The 15131-nt window shown below is 52.2% G+C and overlaps 1 protein-coding gene across 1 annotated transcript in view; it reads left to right on the top strand.

Moving 5' to 3' along the window:
- Positions 1 to 15131, top strand: part of LOC126249044 (aarF domain-containing kinase 1) — a 123883-nt gene that overhangs the window by 51561 nt on the left and 57191 nt on the right. Inside the window, exons 2-5 of the mRNA XM_049950671.1 lie at positions 1278 to 1367; positions 1527 to 1730; positions 6957 to 7274; positions 7371 to 7631. Of these exons, the coding sequence (XP_049806628.1) occupies positions 1278 to 1367; positions 1527 to 1730; positions 6957 to 7274; positions 7371 to 7631 (873 nt within the window). The remainder of the gene's footprint in view (positions 1 to 1277; positions 1368 to 1526; positions 1731 to 6956; positions 7275 to 7370; positions 7632 to 15131) is intronic.

Genomic DNA, 15131 nt, shown 5'->3' on the forward strand with positions numbered 1-15131 from the left:
CCGATCGTTTGGCTGGGGAAGCAGTCAGTTACCCCCCCTTCTCTGTAACCCCTCCTGCAGCAGACTTACAGCTTCACATCAAATCCCACTTCGTACAATCATGGGCCAACTCTTGGGAGGCTACCTCTCTGTCTAATAAACTTCGTGCAATTAAGGTGACACCTGTCCCAAGGCGTTCTTCCTTCCGCCACTCCCGAAAGGACTCGACCACCCTGTGTCTTCTACACATGGTCATACCAGGCTGACCCATGGTTTTCTTTTGTGTAATGAGGCATCTCCACTTTGTGGTTGTGGAGCCTTCCAGTCAGTAGCCCACATTTTGGTGGAATGCCCCCTTCTTTTGGCTCTGCGTATTAAGTACAGACTTTCCCGCACTTTACCTTTAATATTGGCAGACGATTCCAAGATAGTCGAACTGGTTTAATCTCCTCTGGAGTAGGGGCAGGGCGGTGAGGGTTGGGGTGTCTCCCACTGTAAGCTCCCTCCCTGGCCAAGATCCTCTTTCCTTTCCCATTTTTTCTGTTTTTTATCACTTTTTGGAATTGATTAGTCTCCTTTTACAATACGCACTTCTACATTCTAGTGGTTGAACACTTTTAAATAGCAGGTGATCTTGCCTGTACTGCATCAGAGGTGGGATATTTCCTGCCTCTAGCATAGCCTTGGGGTTGCTCACTTGCTGACTTCCCTCATTTTGTTTTCACCATTGACAAGACGACTGCACTTTTACGTTTTTTAGCCTTTTACCTTTTATCGTTTCGACTTTCCTGAGATGTCAATCTGTCTGAATAGACCACATGTGAAACAAGGGACTGATGACCTTGCTGTTTGGTCCCTTCAACACCAATCAACCGACCAACCAACCTACCTACCTTTCTCCACGTTCCTGGTTTTAGTGGTCTTCTATTATGTCAGTTGGGGCTGACGTATAGCCATTTTTTAACTCGTCTCCATCTTCGCATGCTATAGTTTTGACTTGGGCGAGTATGACCCCAGTTGTTTTTGCGGCCTAAAGCGAAACAAAACCAAAACCAAACCTGTAAATCAGTAGTAATTATTGATAATATTAATGTTCATGTTTCACCCTCTTATTCACTGTTACTCATCAGTTACACTGAGAGGCAGACAAGACTTGTCAGGACTCTTGCAGATTTCAGTGGATATATAAAACTGTAAAGGAGCAGGAGTATGATATTTTAGCCCAAATTTTTTTTGTTTATGTAACCCTGACTAAAATTCTATATTAGTATGTCTGTTTTATGTATAATTATTTTTAGGTGCTGAGAATAGCTGCCCTGTACAAAAGGACATTGTATGCCACAGAACTTGACACTACTGGGAAGGAGTACAAGATGCTGAGTTCAGAGGTGAAGCTACAGAATATTAACAAGCTCCAAAATGACTAAAATACTTGGCAAACTGAAGTATCTGCTGATTTATAATCCTCTGAAATATTTGACTTGAAAATGGTGGACAATAAAACTTGTTTCTTTGTGGGCATTCATTTTGAACTTTCATCCTCATAGGTGCACCGAAAAGCTGCAGAAATGCTGCTTGAACTCTGTAAAGCGAATCGTGGTGTCTACATTAAAGTAGGGCAACATATTGGAGCTTTAGATTATATCGTCCCTCCTGAATATGTTGAAACCTTGAAGGTCTTGCATAGTCGTGCTCCATGTTCAGAGTTGCATGAAGTTATGAGAGTACTGAAAGAGGATTTGAAGAGAGAGGTATGTATTCAAAGAAATGCCTTGTAAAGTTGTTACTTCAGTAGTTACTGGCAGAAGTGAAATAGAGCCATAGTCTTTACACAGGGTGTTACAAAAAGGTACGGCCCAACCTTCAGGAAACATTCCTCACACACAAATAAAGAAAAGATGTTATGTGGCCATGTGTCCGGAAACGCTTAATTTCCATGTTAGAGCTCATTTTAGTTTCATCGTCGATCTACGCTCAGTGGAGCACGTTATCAGGATTTCATACGGGATACTCTACCTGTGCTGGTAGAACATGTGCCTTTACAAGTACGACACAACATGTGGTTCATGCACGATGGAGCTCCTGCACATTTCAGTCGAAGTGTTCGTACGCTTTGAAACCTCTTGTCTACGCAACCCCGGTACCAAATGTAGAGACTCTTCGTGCTCGTATTTTGGATGGCTGTGATACAATACGCCATTCTCCAGGGCTGCATCAGCGCATCAGGGATTCCATGCGACGGAGGGTGGATGCATGTATCCTCACTAACGGAGGACATTTTGAACATTTCCTGTAACAAAGTGATTGAAGTCACGCTGGTATGTTCTGTTGCTGTGTGTTTCCATTCCATGATTAATGTGATTTGAAGAGAAGTAATAAAATGAGCTCTAACATGGAAAGTAAGCGTTTTGGACACATGTCCACATAACATATTTTCTTTCTTTGTGTGTGAGGAATGTTTCCTGAAAGTTTGGCCGTACCTCTTTGTAACACCCTGTGTACTGAACTTTGTGATAGCTGCAAACAGTTTAATAGTATCTTTGGTTACAAAAATATTTTTTGAAACTGTTGGATTGTTTACACAAAAAGAAATAACAGTGTGTGTTGGTGCTTTTTCCTAAACTGATGTTCTCCATTCTACTGATGTGAAAACCATCCCATTTCCGAATTACGCTCATTGTCTTCCCAACTGAGGACTTGGACACCTGTAAAGTTATTTTGTACAAGAAATTTGGATCATTAGGAAGCAAGGTAACATATTTTGATAACAAAGTCATTGGTGGAATAGCAGTAATGAAAGGAGTAATGTGAACAACTCACTGAGATAGCACATCAACAATACTGACAATGTTGCCAGTTTTCCGATTAATCCTTCAGCTATAGAACATGAACACCCCCCCCCCACACACACACACACACACACAAGTGTATTATGGAGGCACTACTGCTTGAAAGGAATGAGGGGTTGTAATGGCTGGAGTGGACAAGGGGAGAAAAGAGGCACTGGTCTGGTGGCTAGTAAGGGGAGTTGTGCACAGCACACAGTGACGTGTAGGAGTGGCTTGGGAGGATAAAATATAACACTGGAAGAGTGGAAGGAGTTCATGGTGCAGGGTCTACTGGATACTGAGGCCAGGATTACAGGGCCCAAAGATGCACTGCAAAGACAATTCCAGGTAGCACAAGTTGTAAAGCAGCCACTGAAATGAAGCATATTGTATGCTGAAGGATCTTCTGCACTGGATACCCAGCTTCTCTCAGTTGTGGCCATTGACAGAGGTGAACAGCAGGTTGCTGGCTATGCCCACATCTGCTGTGCAAAAATTTCGCCAGAGCTGGCATATCGTAATACTATTTTCACAGGTGGCCGTGCTTCTGATATGGTAAAATATGAGAGGATGGAATACAATGGGCCAGTGGCAAGACTTCAAGTAGGATGTTCAGTGTGGGTGCATTAGTCATTTCTCCCACTACATATATTTTTGCATAGTCATATTTTATTTCAGTGAGCATGCTTACCATGATACCCCTTTCAGTCCACGCAAATGGACATGACATGTCTTAGAGGTAGGTAATTCCACTCGGCAAGCTACCTGGCTGCCAGGTGCTGCAGCTTAAGTTCTGACCCTAGTGATAGGCATGCATGTTGAAAACAATGACTACTGTGGATGTCCACAGCATGTTATTTTACAGCCTACCAGAGCTCATTCATAAACTTCTCCACCATTTCTTATCCATGAAGAAGTCCATGTGCTTTGGGTCCTTCTGCACCTGTCCCTGTGAGATTTACTGAGAATTTATGCATATTGGAAGACTTCTCATCAGAGTACTGGTTAAATGTTACATTTTAGTGCAACATAGGTATCATTTCTCTCTGTAGACCTGACATTACGCTTACTGGTCCTTGCAGAGCTGCTCTGACTGAAGTAGTAAATGACTTACATTCCAATGATCATTTTCATATTGGAATCTACATAGCAGGGAGGAAAGTATCCATCCCATGACCATATTCTGGATCATGGAGTCGATCATGTGACAGACGTCATTCAAAAATGCGTAAATGGAGTCATTCCAAATCCTGCCTCTCATTGTAGGAGAAAGCTTTTTCCTTCAGGAGCAGTGACTGTCAGCCTGTGTCGTGTAACAGTAGGGTAGTACTGTAAAGATTCACGGACATTCCATCTGCAGGACGTCTAATAGTATTTCACGTACCTAGGGCTAAAGAAGAGAGTATTTTCAAAGAGTGCAAAAGTCAGTTTGTGCTATATAAACTGTTAAACTTCCTCAGTAAACGTATGTAAATCAATGTAGAGGATTTGTAGTGGAGGAGGAATGTGTCTAGTCACCGCTTTCTTGAACAACTAGCAGAGTATCAGGCATTGCCTCGGTAAGTATTTATTCCACCTCCTCCATCCACCATCATGTATCTTTTCATCACCCCTCTCTGTCCACCACATCTCCTCTCTCTGTGCACCTCCTTCCCCCCCCCCTCCCGGGGCGCTAATGACCATAGCAGTTTTGCGCCCCAAAAACCAAAATAAAAAAATCCCCCTCCCATTCTTTGTCCCCCTTTCACCACCTCTCCTCGAGGTCCATTCACATACATCCCCATGGTGTAGCTGTAGGCCGAAGCTTCGCCTGGACCTTTAGCGTGGCCCTAAGGACTCTGTTAACCCTGCAGCTCTCCGCTGTCACTTCATCTTGATTCTTGAAGTGTTCCGGGACGCTGAAGGGTTGACACAGATGGTTCGATGTCTGATGGTCATGTTGGCTTCGCCTTTGTCCACAGAGGCCATATTGAACAGCATTCCTTGCCCAATGGCTGCAGTGTATTCACTGCAGAGCTGGTGGCCATCTCTCGTGCACTTCAGTATATCCATTCATGCCCCGAGGAATAGTTTCTTCTGTGTACTGATTCCTTGAGCAGCCTACAAGCTATCGACCAGTGCTACCCCCGTCTCCCCCCCTCTACCCCCGTCTCCCCCCCTCTACCCCCGTCTCCCCCCCGTCTCCCCCCGTCTCCCCCCGTCTCCCCCCCGTCTCCCCCCGTCTCCCCCCCGTCTCCCCCCGTCTCCCCCCGTCTCCCCCCCGTCTCCCCCCGTCTCCCCCCCGTCTCCCCCCCGTCTCCCCCCGTCTCCCCCCCGTCTCCCCCCCGTCTCCCCCCCGTCTCCCCCCGTCTCCCCCCCTCTACCCCCGTCTCCCCCCCTCTACCCCCGTCTCCCCCCCTCTCCCCCCGTCTCCCCCCCGTCTCCCCCCCGTCTCCCCCCGTCTCCCCCCCTCTACCCCCGTCTCCCCCCCTCTACCCCCGTCTCCCCCCCTCTACCCCGTCTCCCCCCCTCTACCCCCGTCTCCCCCCCTCTACCCCCGTCTCCCCCCCTCTACCCCCGTCTCCCCCCCTCTACCCCCGTCTCCCCCCCTCTCCCCCCCTCTACCCCCGTCTCCCCCCCCTCTACCCCCGTCTCCCCCCCCTCTACCCCCGTCTCCCCCCCTCTACCCCCGTCTCCCCCCCTCTACCCCCGTCTCCCCCCCTCTACCCCCGTCTCCCCCCCTCTACCCCCGTCTCCCCCCCTCTACCCCCGTCTCCCCCCCTCTACCCCCGTCTCCCCCCCTCTACCCCCGTCTCCCCCCCCTCTACCCCCGTCTCCCCCCCTCTACCCCCGTCTCCCCCCCTCTACCCCCGTCTCCCCCCCCTCTACCCCCGTCTCCCCCCCTCTACCCCCGTCTCCCCCCCCCTCTACCCCCGTCTCCCCCCCCTCTACCCCCGTCTCCCCCCCTCTACCCCCGTCCCCCCCCCCTCTACCCCCGTCTCCCCCCCCCTCTACCCCCCGTCTCCCTTCCCCCCTCTACCCCCCGTCTCCCTTCCCCCCTCTACCCCCCGTCTCCCTTCCCCCCTCTACCCCCCGTCTCCCTTCCCCCCTCTACCCCCCGTCTCCCTTCCCCCCTCTACCCCCCGTCTCCCTTCCCCCCTCTACCCCCCGTCTCCCTTCCCCCCTCTACCCCCCGTCTCCCTTCCCCCCTCTACCCCCCCGTCTCCCTTCCCCCCTCTACCCCCCCGTCTCCCTTCCCCCCTCTACCCCCCCGTCTCCCTTCCCCCCTCTACCCCCCCGTCTCCCTTCCCCCCTCTACCCCCCCGTCTCCCTTCCCCCCTCTACCCCCCCGTCTCCCTTCCCCCCTCTACCCCCCCGTCTCCCTTCCCCCCTCTACCCCCTGTCTCCCTCTCCCTGCCCCTGTTACCCCCCCACAACTTTGACTCCCCCCTCCCCCTCTGTTACCCCCCACACACACCTTTGATTCCGCCCTCTCCCTCTGTTACCCCCCCCACATTCACACCTTTGATTCCGCCCTCTCCCTCTGTTACCCCCCCCCCCACATTCACACCTTTGATTCCGCCCTCTCCCTCTGTTACCCCCCCCCCCACATTCACACCTTTGATTCCGCCCTCTCCCTCGGTTACCCCCCCCCCCCCCCACATTCACACCTTTGATTCCGCCCTCTCCCTCGGTTACCCCCCCCACATTCACACCTTTGATTCCGCCCTCTCCCTCGGTTACCCCCCCCCCCCCACATTCACACCTTTGATTCCGCCCTCTCCCTCGGTTACCCCCCCCCCCCCACATTCACACCTTTGATTCCGCCCTCTCCCTCGGTTACCCCCCCCCCACATTCACACCTTTGATTCCGCCCTCTCCCTCGGTTACCCCCCCCCCACATTCACACCTTTGATTTCGCCCTCACCCTCTGTTACCCCCCCCCCTCCCCCACACACCTTTGATTCCCCCCTCTCCCTCTGTTATCCCCTCCCCCACACACCTTTGATTCCCCCCTCCTCTCACATAACAAATTTAATTGTATTGTTGATGTTTTTATTGCCTGTACAAGATTTGTGTTGTCTGATGAATATGATCACTTGGCATTTCATTGTGTACTTTACATCTATTATTAATTGTTTTGGTTAATACAGTTTTGTGTGTTTGCAGCCTCTAGATATTTTCAAAAGTATTGAAGATGAACCGATTGGCACTGCTTCGTTAGCCCAGGTGCACAAAGCAGTTTTAAGGGATGGAAGTCCAGTTGCGGTCAAGGTCCAACATCCAACTGTGTTGGGAAATTCTGTTGTAGACATAAGAACGATGGAGCTTCTAGTTAATTTCATTTCATGGGCATTTCCAGATTTCAAATTTGATTGGCTGGTATCAGAAACAAAGAGAAATCTACCACTGGAATTAGACTTTGCAAATGAGGGTAAAAATGCAGAGAAAGTGGCGTCTATGTTTAAAAAATTGACTTGGTTGAAGGTATGTGTGACAGGTGACAGTTTTCTTGCATTGTGTGAAATTGTTTACAACACTGAAGTTTCTTGAACTGAATATTTTTCTAAAATTTTCTTGTAGATTCCAAACATTCATTGGCAGTTAACAACACGTAGAGTGCTGACAATGGAATATGTAGAAGGGAAACAAGTGAATGATACTATGTACATAAAGGACAGTAAAATTGATCCTTTCGAAGTTTCAGAAAAACTTTCATACTTGTATGCGCAGATGATATTTGTTGAAGGTTTTGTTCATAGTGACCCACATCCTGGCAATATCTTTCTGACAAAAACTGGTAAGAAGCTGAGGATAACATTGCTGGATCATGGACTCTATGCGGTAGGTGCACAGGAGAAATTTAATTTAGTTAAGTTTGATATATAGGTGATCAACTAAGATCACATTTCAGCAATCATACTTTTATTAGATTCATGTGTCTGTTTTCAGAATGAATTTCATTCAAACCAGTCACATGTTTTTAGTTACCTTTCTTACAACATTGCGGTTGGTCAATTGGTTAAAGGTATTTAGATACACAAAATAGTTTCTTGAAGAGATATTATATATATATATATATATATATATATATATATATATATATATATATATATATATATATATATATAGTTATAGTGTGTGTGTGTGTGTGTGTGTGTGTGTAAGCTCACTTCTCATACTTGGATAATAGAAATTCTCAATAGGATGACAACATGCAAGTATTCCTCTGTGTTTCCCAAGGACCTGACATGTTTGAGGGTGTCCCCTTTTAAGTGTTTAGAAAAAAAAATTAAAGAAAACAGTGTTTTTTCAGACAAATCATTGGATTGTTTCTGAAACTATTCATTTCAGTGTAAATGCTGCATCCCACATCATCAATTTTCTGACCCTCTTACTCTCATTCAGCACTCTTTAAGGCTTTTTCCATATACCATACCTTCAACTACAGTTTTCAGCAATGACTAGTATTTTCCTCAGTGATCCCATGGCTCTTCCTTGAGTTATTGCATGGCACACACCTAGTCCTGAAATGTTGCAGCCCCTTCCTTCCTTCCTTGCCCAGTTGCAATTGCTACCCCATTCCCCTCCCTCCTTGTCCTTGCTCCTTCCCCTCAGTCTCCTCCTCCTTGCTCCTTCCCCTTTATCTCCGCCATCCCCCCCCCCCCCCCCCCCATCTGTGTCCTTGCTTATGTCAGCCTGGCCATCTCCTGAGGGACTCCAGGGCAATCTGGAATGGTGGGGTATTCTTTTAATTCGACATGTTCAGAAAGGCCATAAGGACAATCACATCTACATCTACGTTTATACTCTGCAAGCCACCCAACGGGGTGTGGCGGAGGGTACTTTATGTGCCACTGTCATTACCTCCCTTTCCTGTTCCAGTCGCGTACGGTTCGCGGGAAGAATGACTGCTGGAAAGCCTCTGTGCGCGCTCGAATCTCTCTGATTTTACATTCGCGATCTCCTCGGGAGGTATAAGTAGGGGGATACCTCATCCAGAAATGCACCCTCTCGAAACCTGGACAGCAAGCTACACCGCGATACAGAGCCTCTCTCTTGCAGAGTCTGACACTTGAGTTTGCTAAACATGTCTGTAACGCTTACCAAATAACCCTGTGACGAAACGCGCCGCTCTCCTTTGGATCTTCTCTATCTCCTCTGTCAACTCGACCTGGTATGGATCCCACACTGATGAGCAATACTCAAGTATAGGTCAAACGAGTGTTTTGTAAGCCACCTCCTTTGTTGATGGATTACATTTTCTAAGGACTCTCCCAATGAATCTCAACCTGGCACCCGCCTTACCAACAATTAATTTTATGTGATCATTCCAATTCAGATCGTTCCATACGCATACTCCCAGATATTTTACAGAAGTAACTGCTACCAGTGTTTGTTCCGCTATCATACAATCATACAATAAAGGATCCTTCTTTCTATGTATTCACAATATATTACATTTGTCTATGTTAAGGGTCAGTTGCCACTCCCTACACCAAATGCCTATCCGCTGCAGATCTTCCTGCATTTCGCTGCAATTTTCTAATGCTACAACTTCTCTGTATACTACAGCATCATCCACTAAAAGCCGCATGGAACTTCTGACACTATCTGCTAGGTCATTTATATATATTGTGAAAAGCAATGGTCCCATAACACTCCCCTGTGGCACGCCAGAGGTTACTTTAACGTCTGTAGACGTCTCTCCATTGAGAACAACATGCTGTGTTCTGTTTGCTAAAAACTCTTCAATCCAGCTACACAGCTGGTCTGATATTCCGTAGGCTCTTACTTTATCAGGCGACAGTGAGGAACTGTATCGAACGCCTTCCGGAAGTAAAGGAAAATGGCATCTACCTGGGAGCCTGTATCTAATATTTTCTGGGTCTCATGAAGAAATAAAGCGAGTTGGGTCTCTCACGATCGCTGTTTCCGGAATCCATGTTGATTCCTACAGAGTAGATTCTGGGTTTCCAAAAACAACATGTTACTTGAGCAAAAAACATGTTCTAAAATTCTACAACAGATCGACGTCAGAGATAAAGGTCTATAGTTTTGCGCATCTGCTCTACGACCCTTCTTGAAGACTGGGACTACCTGTGCTCTTCTCCAATCATTTGGAAGCCTCCGTTCCTCTAGAGACTTGCGGTACACGGCTGTTAGAAGGGGGGCAAGTTCTTTCGCGTACTCTGTGTAGAATCGAATTGGTATCCCGTCATGTCCAGTGGACTTGGCTCTGTTGAGTGATTCCAGTTGCTTTTCTATTCCTTGGACACTTATTTCGATGTCAGCCATTTTTTCGTTTGTGCGAGGATTTAGAGAAGGAACTGCAGTGCGGTCTTCCTCTGTGAAACAGCTTTGGAAAAAGGTGTTTAGTATTTCAGCTTTACGCGTGTCATCCTCTGTTTCAATGCCATCATCATCCTGGAGTGTCTGGATATGCTGTTTCGAGCCACTTACTGATTTAACGTAAGGCCAGAACTTCCTAGGATTTTCTGTCAAGTCGGTACATGTTACTCGAGCAAAAAACATGTTCTAAAATTCTACAACAGATCGAAGTCAGAGATAAAGGTCTATAGTTTTGTGCATCTGCTCGACGACCCTTCTTGAAGACTGGGACTACCTGTGCTCTTTTCCAATCATTTGGAAGCCTCCGTTCCTCTAGAGACTTGCGGTACACGGCTGTTAGAAGGGGGGCAAGTTCTTTCACATGCTGTGTGTAGAATCGAATTGGTATCCTGTCAGGTCCAGTGGACTTTCCTCTTTTGAGTGATTCCGGTTGTTTTTCTATTCCTTGGACACTTATTTCGATGTCAGCGGTTTTCACAATGATAATAGTGCCTTTATTCTGGAATTTGATGCGGATAACCTCCTGAAGGAGGTGTCCCCCTCCCCGTTACAGTCCCTCCTCCTCTCCTCCATCCCCAGCCATCTAGCTAGCTAGCTGGCCCTCCCTGATGTTTTTGATAATTTCTCCTTGTGTCGAACAAATACTATTCAGCATTGTTTGTTTTTCAATCCTCCACAGGTGTGGTTATGACCTGTCCAGTCTATAATAACACATTAGTTTAATCTGCCATTATCAATTTTTTTAGTGTTTACTGAAACCAATTGCCACAATCCTGTCTTTCTTTTACTTTTATTGAAATTTATTGGAACAGAGCTTTTTTACAGCTAAATGTCTGTGTAAAATTGAATTTTCTGCAGTCTTCACTTTTTTTTGCCATTGCATCTGTATTCCAGTAAGTCACGTGCACACCCTCTTCACAAGTTGCATACAATGTGAATGTATTTTGGAACAACAGCTGACTTTATAGGGTCAACAGCAGAGAAATACATGTAAACAAATGAATAACACTGTATGCTGTGTGTCTGTATATATTATTTATTTCATTGTGGTAGGTTTTGGTGATCCATCCCAGTCTGCAGGCCCCTAGATAAAAGCCCTGGCGTAAAATATGGTTCAGTCCAAGATGATATCATATAACATGGGGGCTCTCCATTTCAGCTGATTACAACAAGTCTCCCATTCATTTCATTTGGTTCTCCTTAGCCCAATGTACCACCTTCATGGACGCTCACCTGTGCCTTTCTGATGGCTCCATCCATGTCTCTGTCTACCTAACCACCAGCAGTACCTGCGTTTAGACATCTGCCATGATTTATCTGCAGGGAGGAGAACTCCCTTCTGCAGTATGATGAGTCTCCTACAGGCCTTCAGACAGGCACTATCCCTGTCCCCACCGTAGTCCACAGACAGATCTCCCGTGCCATATCCTCATAACACCTCCATTCGCCCCACCATCCCCAAGAAGCAGCTGCAAAGGAATGCCCGTCTTTAGCCAGTATCACCCTGACTGGAGTAACAACCATATCCTTCATCTGGGCTTTGATGATTATTTCTCATCCTGCATTGAAATGAGGGACATCCTCAGGATCCTTCCCACCACCTCTGCTAAAGTGGTGTTTCATTGCCCACCTAATCTACACAAGAAGCTAGTCTCTCTCTATGCCACTCCCACTGCAGACCTCTTGCCACAGGAATCATATCCCTCACGACCTGCCCAGTAAACCCACACAGTACCTCCTAATCCAGTCTTGTCACAGGCTTATCCTAGCATATCAGAGTCGGGGCCAACTGTAAAGGCAGGCATGTATGTCCTCAGACAAACAGTTGCCAAGAATGAGGTTGATCATCTGGTGAGACAACATGCTTAGTTTCAATGGCTGCTTCACAACCTGGGCCATCTAGTTCCTTGCCCCCCTCCACCAACTTCCCTGAACTATGCAGATAGGAGACATCCTTGCAGTACATACTTCACTCCCATAATCGTCACAGCCACAGTCTCCAGTAACTCACAATCCTCACACTCTCTAACAGCTTCCTCTTCCTCCGTTCCTATTGTTGCCTCTCAATTCTCCCCACAGTCAGCCCATGTACATACCCCTCCCACCCACCCACCCACCCACATCCCTAGCCTGCAAACGAGTGGCTAGTCAGGCTAATTTCAGACCCACCAACTACCCACCCCATATCCTTCTCCCTGCCCCCTCCTCTCCCCCTGCCCCCCTCCTCTCCCCCTGCCCCCCTCCTCTCCCCCTGCCCCCCTCCTCTCCCCCTGCCCCCCTCCTCTCCCCCTGCCCCCCTCCTCTCCCCCTGCCCCCCTCCTCTCCCCCTGCCCCCTCCTCTCCCCCTGCCCCCTCCTCTCCCCCTGCCCCCCTCCTCTCCCCTGCCCCCTCCTCTCCCCCTGCCCCCCTCCTCTCCCCCTGCCCCCTCCTCTCCCCCTGCCCCCCTCCTCTCCCCATGCCCCCCTCCTCTCCCCCTGCCCCCTCCTCTCCCCCTGCCCCCCCTCCTCTCCCCCTGCCCCCCCTCCTCTCCCCCTGCCCCCCTCCTCTCCCCCTGCCCCCCTCCTCTCCCCCTGCCCCCCCTCCTCCCCTGCCCCCCCTCCTCCCCCTGCCCCCCTCCACTCCCCCTGCCCCCCTCCACTCCCCCTGCCCCCCTCCACTCCCCCTGCCCCCCTCTCCACTCCCCCTGCCCCCCTCCACTCCCCCTGCCCCCCTCCACTCCCCCTGCCCCCCTCCACTCCCCCTGCCCCCCTCCACTCCCCCTGCCCCCCCTCCACTCCCCCTGCCCCCCCTCTCCCCCTGTCTCCCCTCTCCCCCTGTACCCCTCTCCCCCTGTCTCCCCCCTGCCCCCCCGTCACCCCCTGCCCCCCGTCACCCCCTGCCCCCGTCGCCCTTCCTGCCGCCTCCTGTCGGCCCCCTTCGCCCTTCATGCCACCCCCTCTCGCCCCCCTCCCCCTGTCCACGCCCTCTCTCCTACCCCTGCCCCCCACCTCTCCCCCCTCTCCGCCCCTTCCCCCCTCTCCGCCCTTCCCCTCTCCCCCCTTCCCCCCTCTCCCCCCCTACCCCCCTCTCCGCCCCTTCCCCCCTCTCCGCCCCTTCCCCCCTCTCCGCCCCTTCCCCCCTCTCCGCCCCTTCCCCCCTCTCCGCCCCTTCCCCCCTCTCCGCCCCTTCCCCCCTCTCCGCCCCTTCCCCCCTCTCCGCCCCTTCCCCCCTCTCCGCCCCTTCCCCCCTCTTCCCCCCTCTCCGCCCCTTCCCCCCTCTCCGCCCCTTCCCCACTCTCCGCCCTTCCCCCCTCTCCGCCCCTTCCCCCCTCTCCGCCCCTTCCCCCCTCTCCGCCCCCTTCCCCCCTCTCCGCCCCTTCCCCCCTCTCCCGCCCCTTCCCCCCTCTCCGCCCCTTCCCCCCTCTCCGCCCCTTCCCCCCTCTCCGCCCCTTCCCCCCTCTCCGCCCCTTCCCCCCTCTCCGCCCCTTCCCCCTCTCCGCCCCTTCCCCCCTCTCCGCCCCTTCCCCCCTCTCCGCCCCTTCCCCCCTCTCCGCCCCTTCCCCCCTCTCCGCCCCTTCCCCCTCTCCGCCCCTTCCCCCCTCTCCGCCCCTTCCCCCCTCTCCGCCCCTTCCCCCCTCTCCGCCCCTTCCCCCCTCTCCGCCCCTTCCCCCCTCTCCGCCCCTTCCCCCCTCTCCGCCCCTTCCCCCCTCTCCGCCCCTCCCCCCCTCTCCGCACCTCCCCCCCTCTCCGCCCCTCCCCCCCTCTCCGCCCCTCCCCCCCTCTCCGCCCCTCCCCCCCTCTCCGCCCCTCCCCCCCTCTCCGCCCCTCCCCCCCTCTCCGCCCCTTCCCCCCTCTCCGCCCCTCCCCCCTCTCCGCCCCTCCCCCCTCTCCGCCCCTCCCCCCCTCCCCGCCCCTCCCCCCCTCCCCGCCCCTCCCCCTCTCCCCGCCCCTCCCCCCTCTCCGCCCCTCCCCCCTCTCCGCCCCTCCCCCCTCTCCGCCCCTCCCCCCTCTCCGCCCCTCCCCCCTCTCCGCCCCTCCCCCCCTCTCCGCCCCTCCCCCCCTCTCCGCCCCTCCCCCCCTCTCCGCCCCTCCCCCCTCTCCGCCCCTCCCCCCTCTCCGCCCCACCCCCCCCTCTCCGCCCCTCCCCCCCTCTCCGCCCCTCCCCCCCTCTCCGCCCCCTCCTCCCCTCTCCGCCCCCTCCCCCCCTCTCCGCCCCCTCCCCCCCTCTCCGCCCCCTCCCCCCCTCTCCGCCCCCTCCCCCCCTCTCCGCCCCCTCCCCCCCCTCTCCGCCCCCTCCCCCCCTCTCCGCCCCCTCCCCCCCTCTCCGCCCCCTCCCCCCCTCTCCGCCCCCTCCCCCCCCTCTCCGCCCCCTCCCCCCCTCTCCGCCCCCTCCCCCCCTCTCCGCCCCCTCCCCCCCTCTCCGCCCCCTCCCCCCCTCTCCGCCCCCTCCCCCCTCTCCGCCCCCTCCCCCCTCTCCGCCCCCTCCCCCCTCTCTGCCCCCTCCCCCCTCTCCGCCCCCTCCCACCTCTCCGCCCCTTCCCCACCTCTCTGCCCCCTCCCCCCCTCGCCGCGCCTCGCCCCCTCCCGCCCCTCCCCCCCTCTCCGCGCCTCGCCCCCTCCCGCCCCTCCCCCCCTCTCCGCCCTCACTCCCCACCCCCCCATCTCTCTCTCTCCCCCCCCCCCCATTGATAGCAAAAATTGGTACCTTTCATTTTGTACCTATCAATGATGCATTGCTTCTGCCTTTTGGTGAGTTGTTCTCTTCATTCCTAAATAATTCGTAACTCTCAACTGGAACTTTCTGTACATTACTAATAGTGAATTCTTTTTGTATTGTTTATAAATTTTTGAGAGGAAACAAGTACCCCCACTAAACTTACAGCTGTTTTAAAAATATTGATGTTGAGCACTATCATAGACATTCAGATATTTGTTTCCAGTATGCATGTATTTATTTATTGACAGTAATACTTAGCTTAACTTTGCATCCTATGTGTCGTGCTAAGCCTCTCTC

The sequence above is a fragment of the Schistocerca nitens genome, chromosome 3, assembly GCF_023898315.1.
Source record: "Schistocerca nitens isolate TAMUIC-IGC-003100 chromosome 3, iqSchNite1.1, whole genome shotgun sequence".
Taxonomy (NCBI): Eukaryota; Metazoa; Arthropoda; class Insecta; order Orthoptera; family Acrididae; genus Schistocerca; species Schistocerca nitens.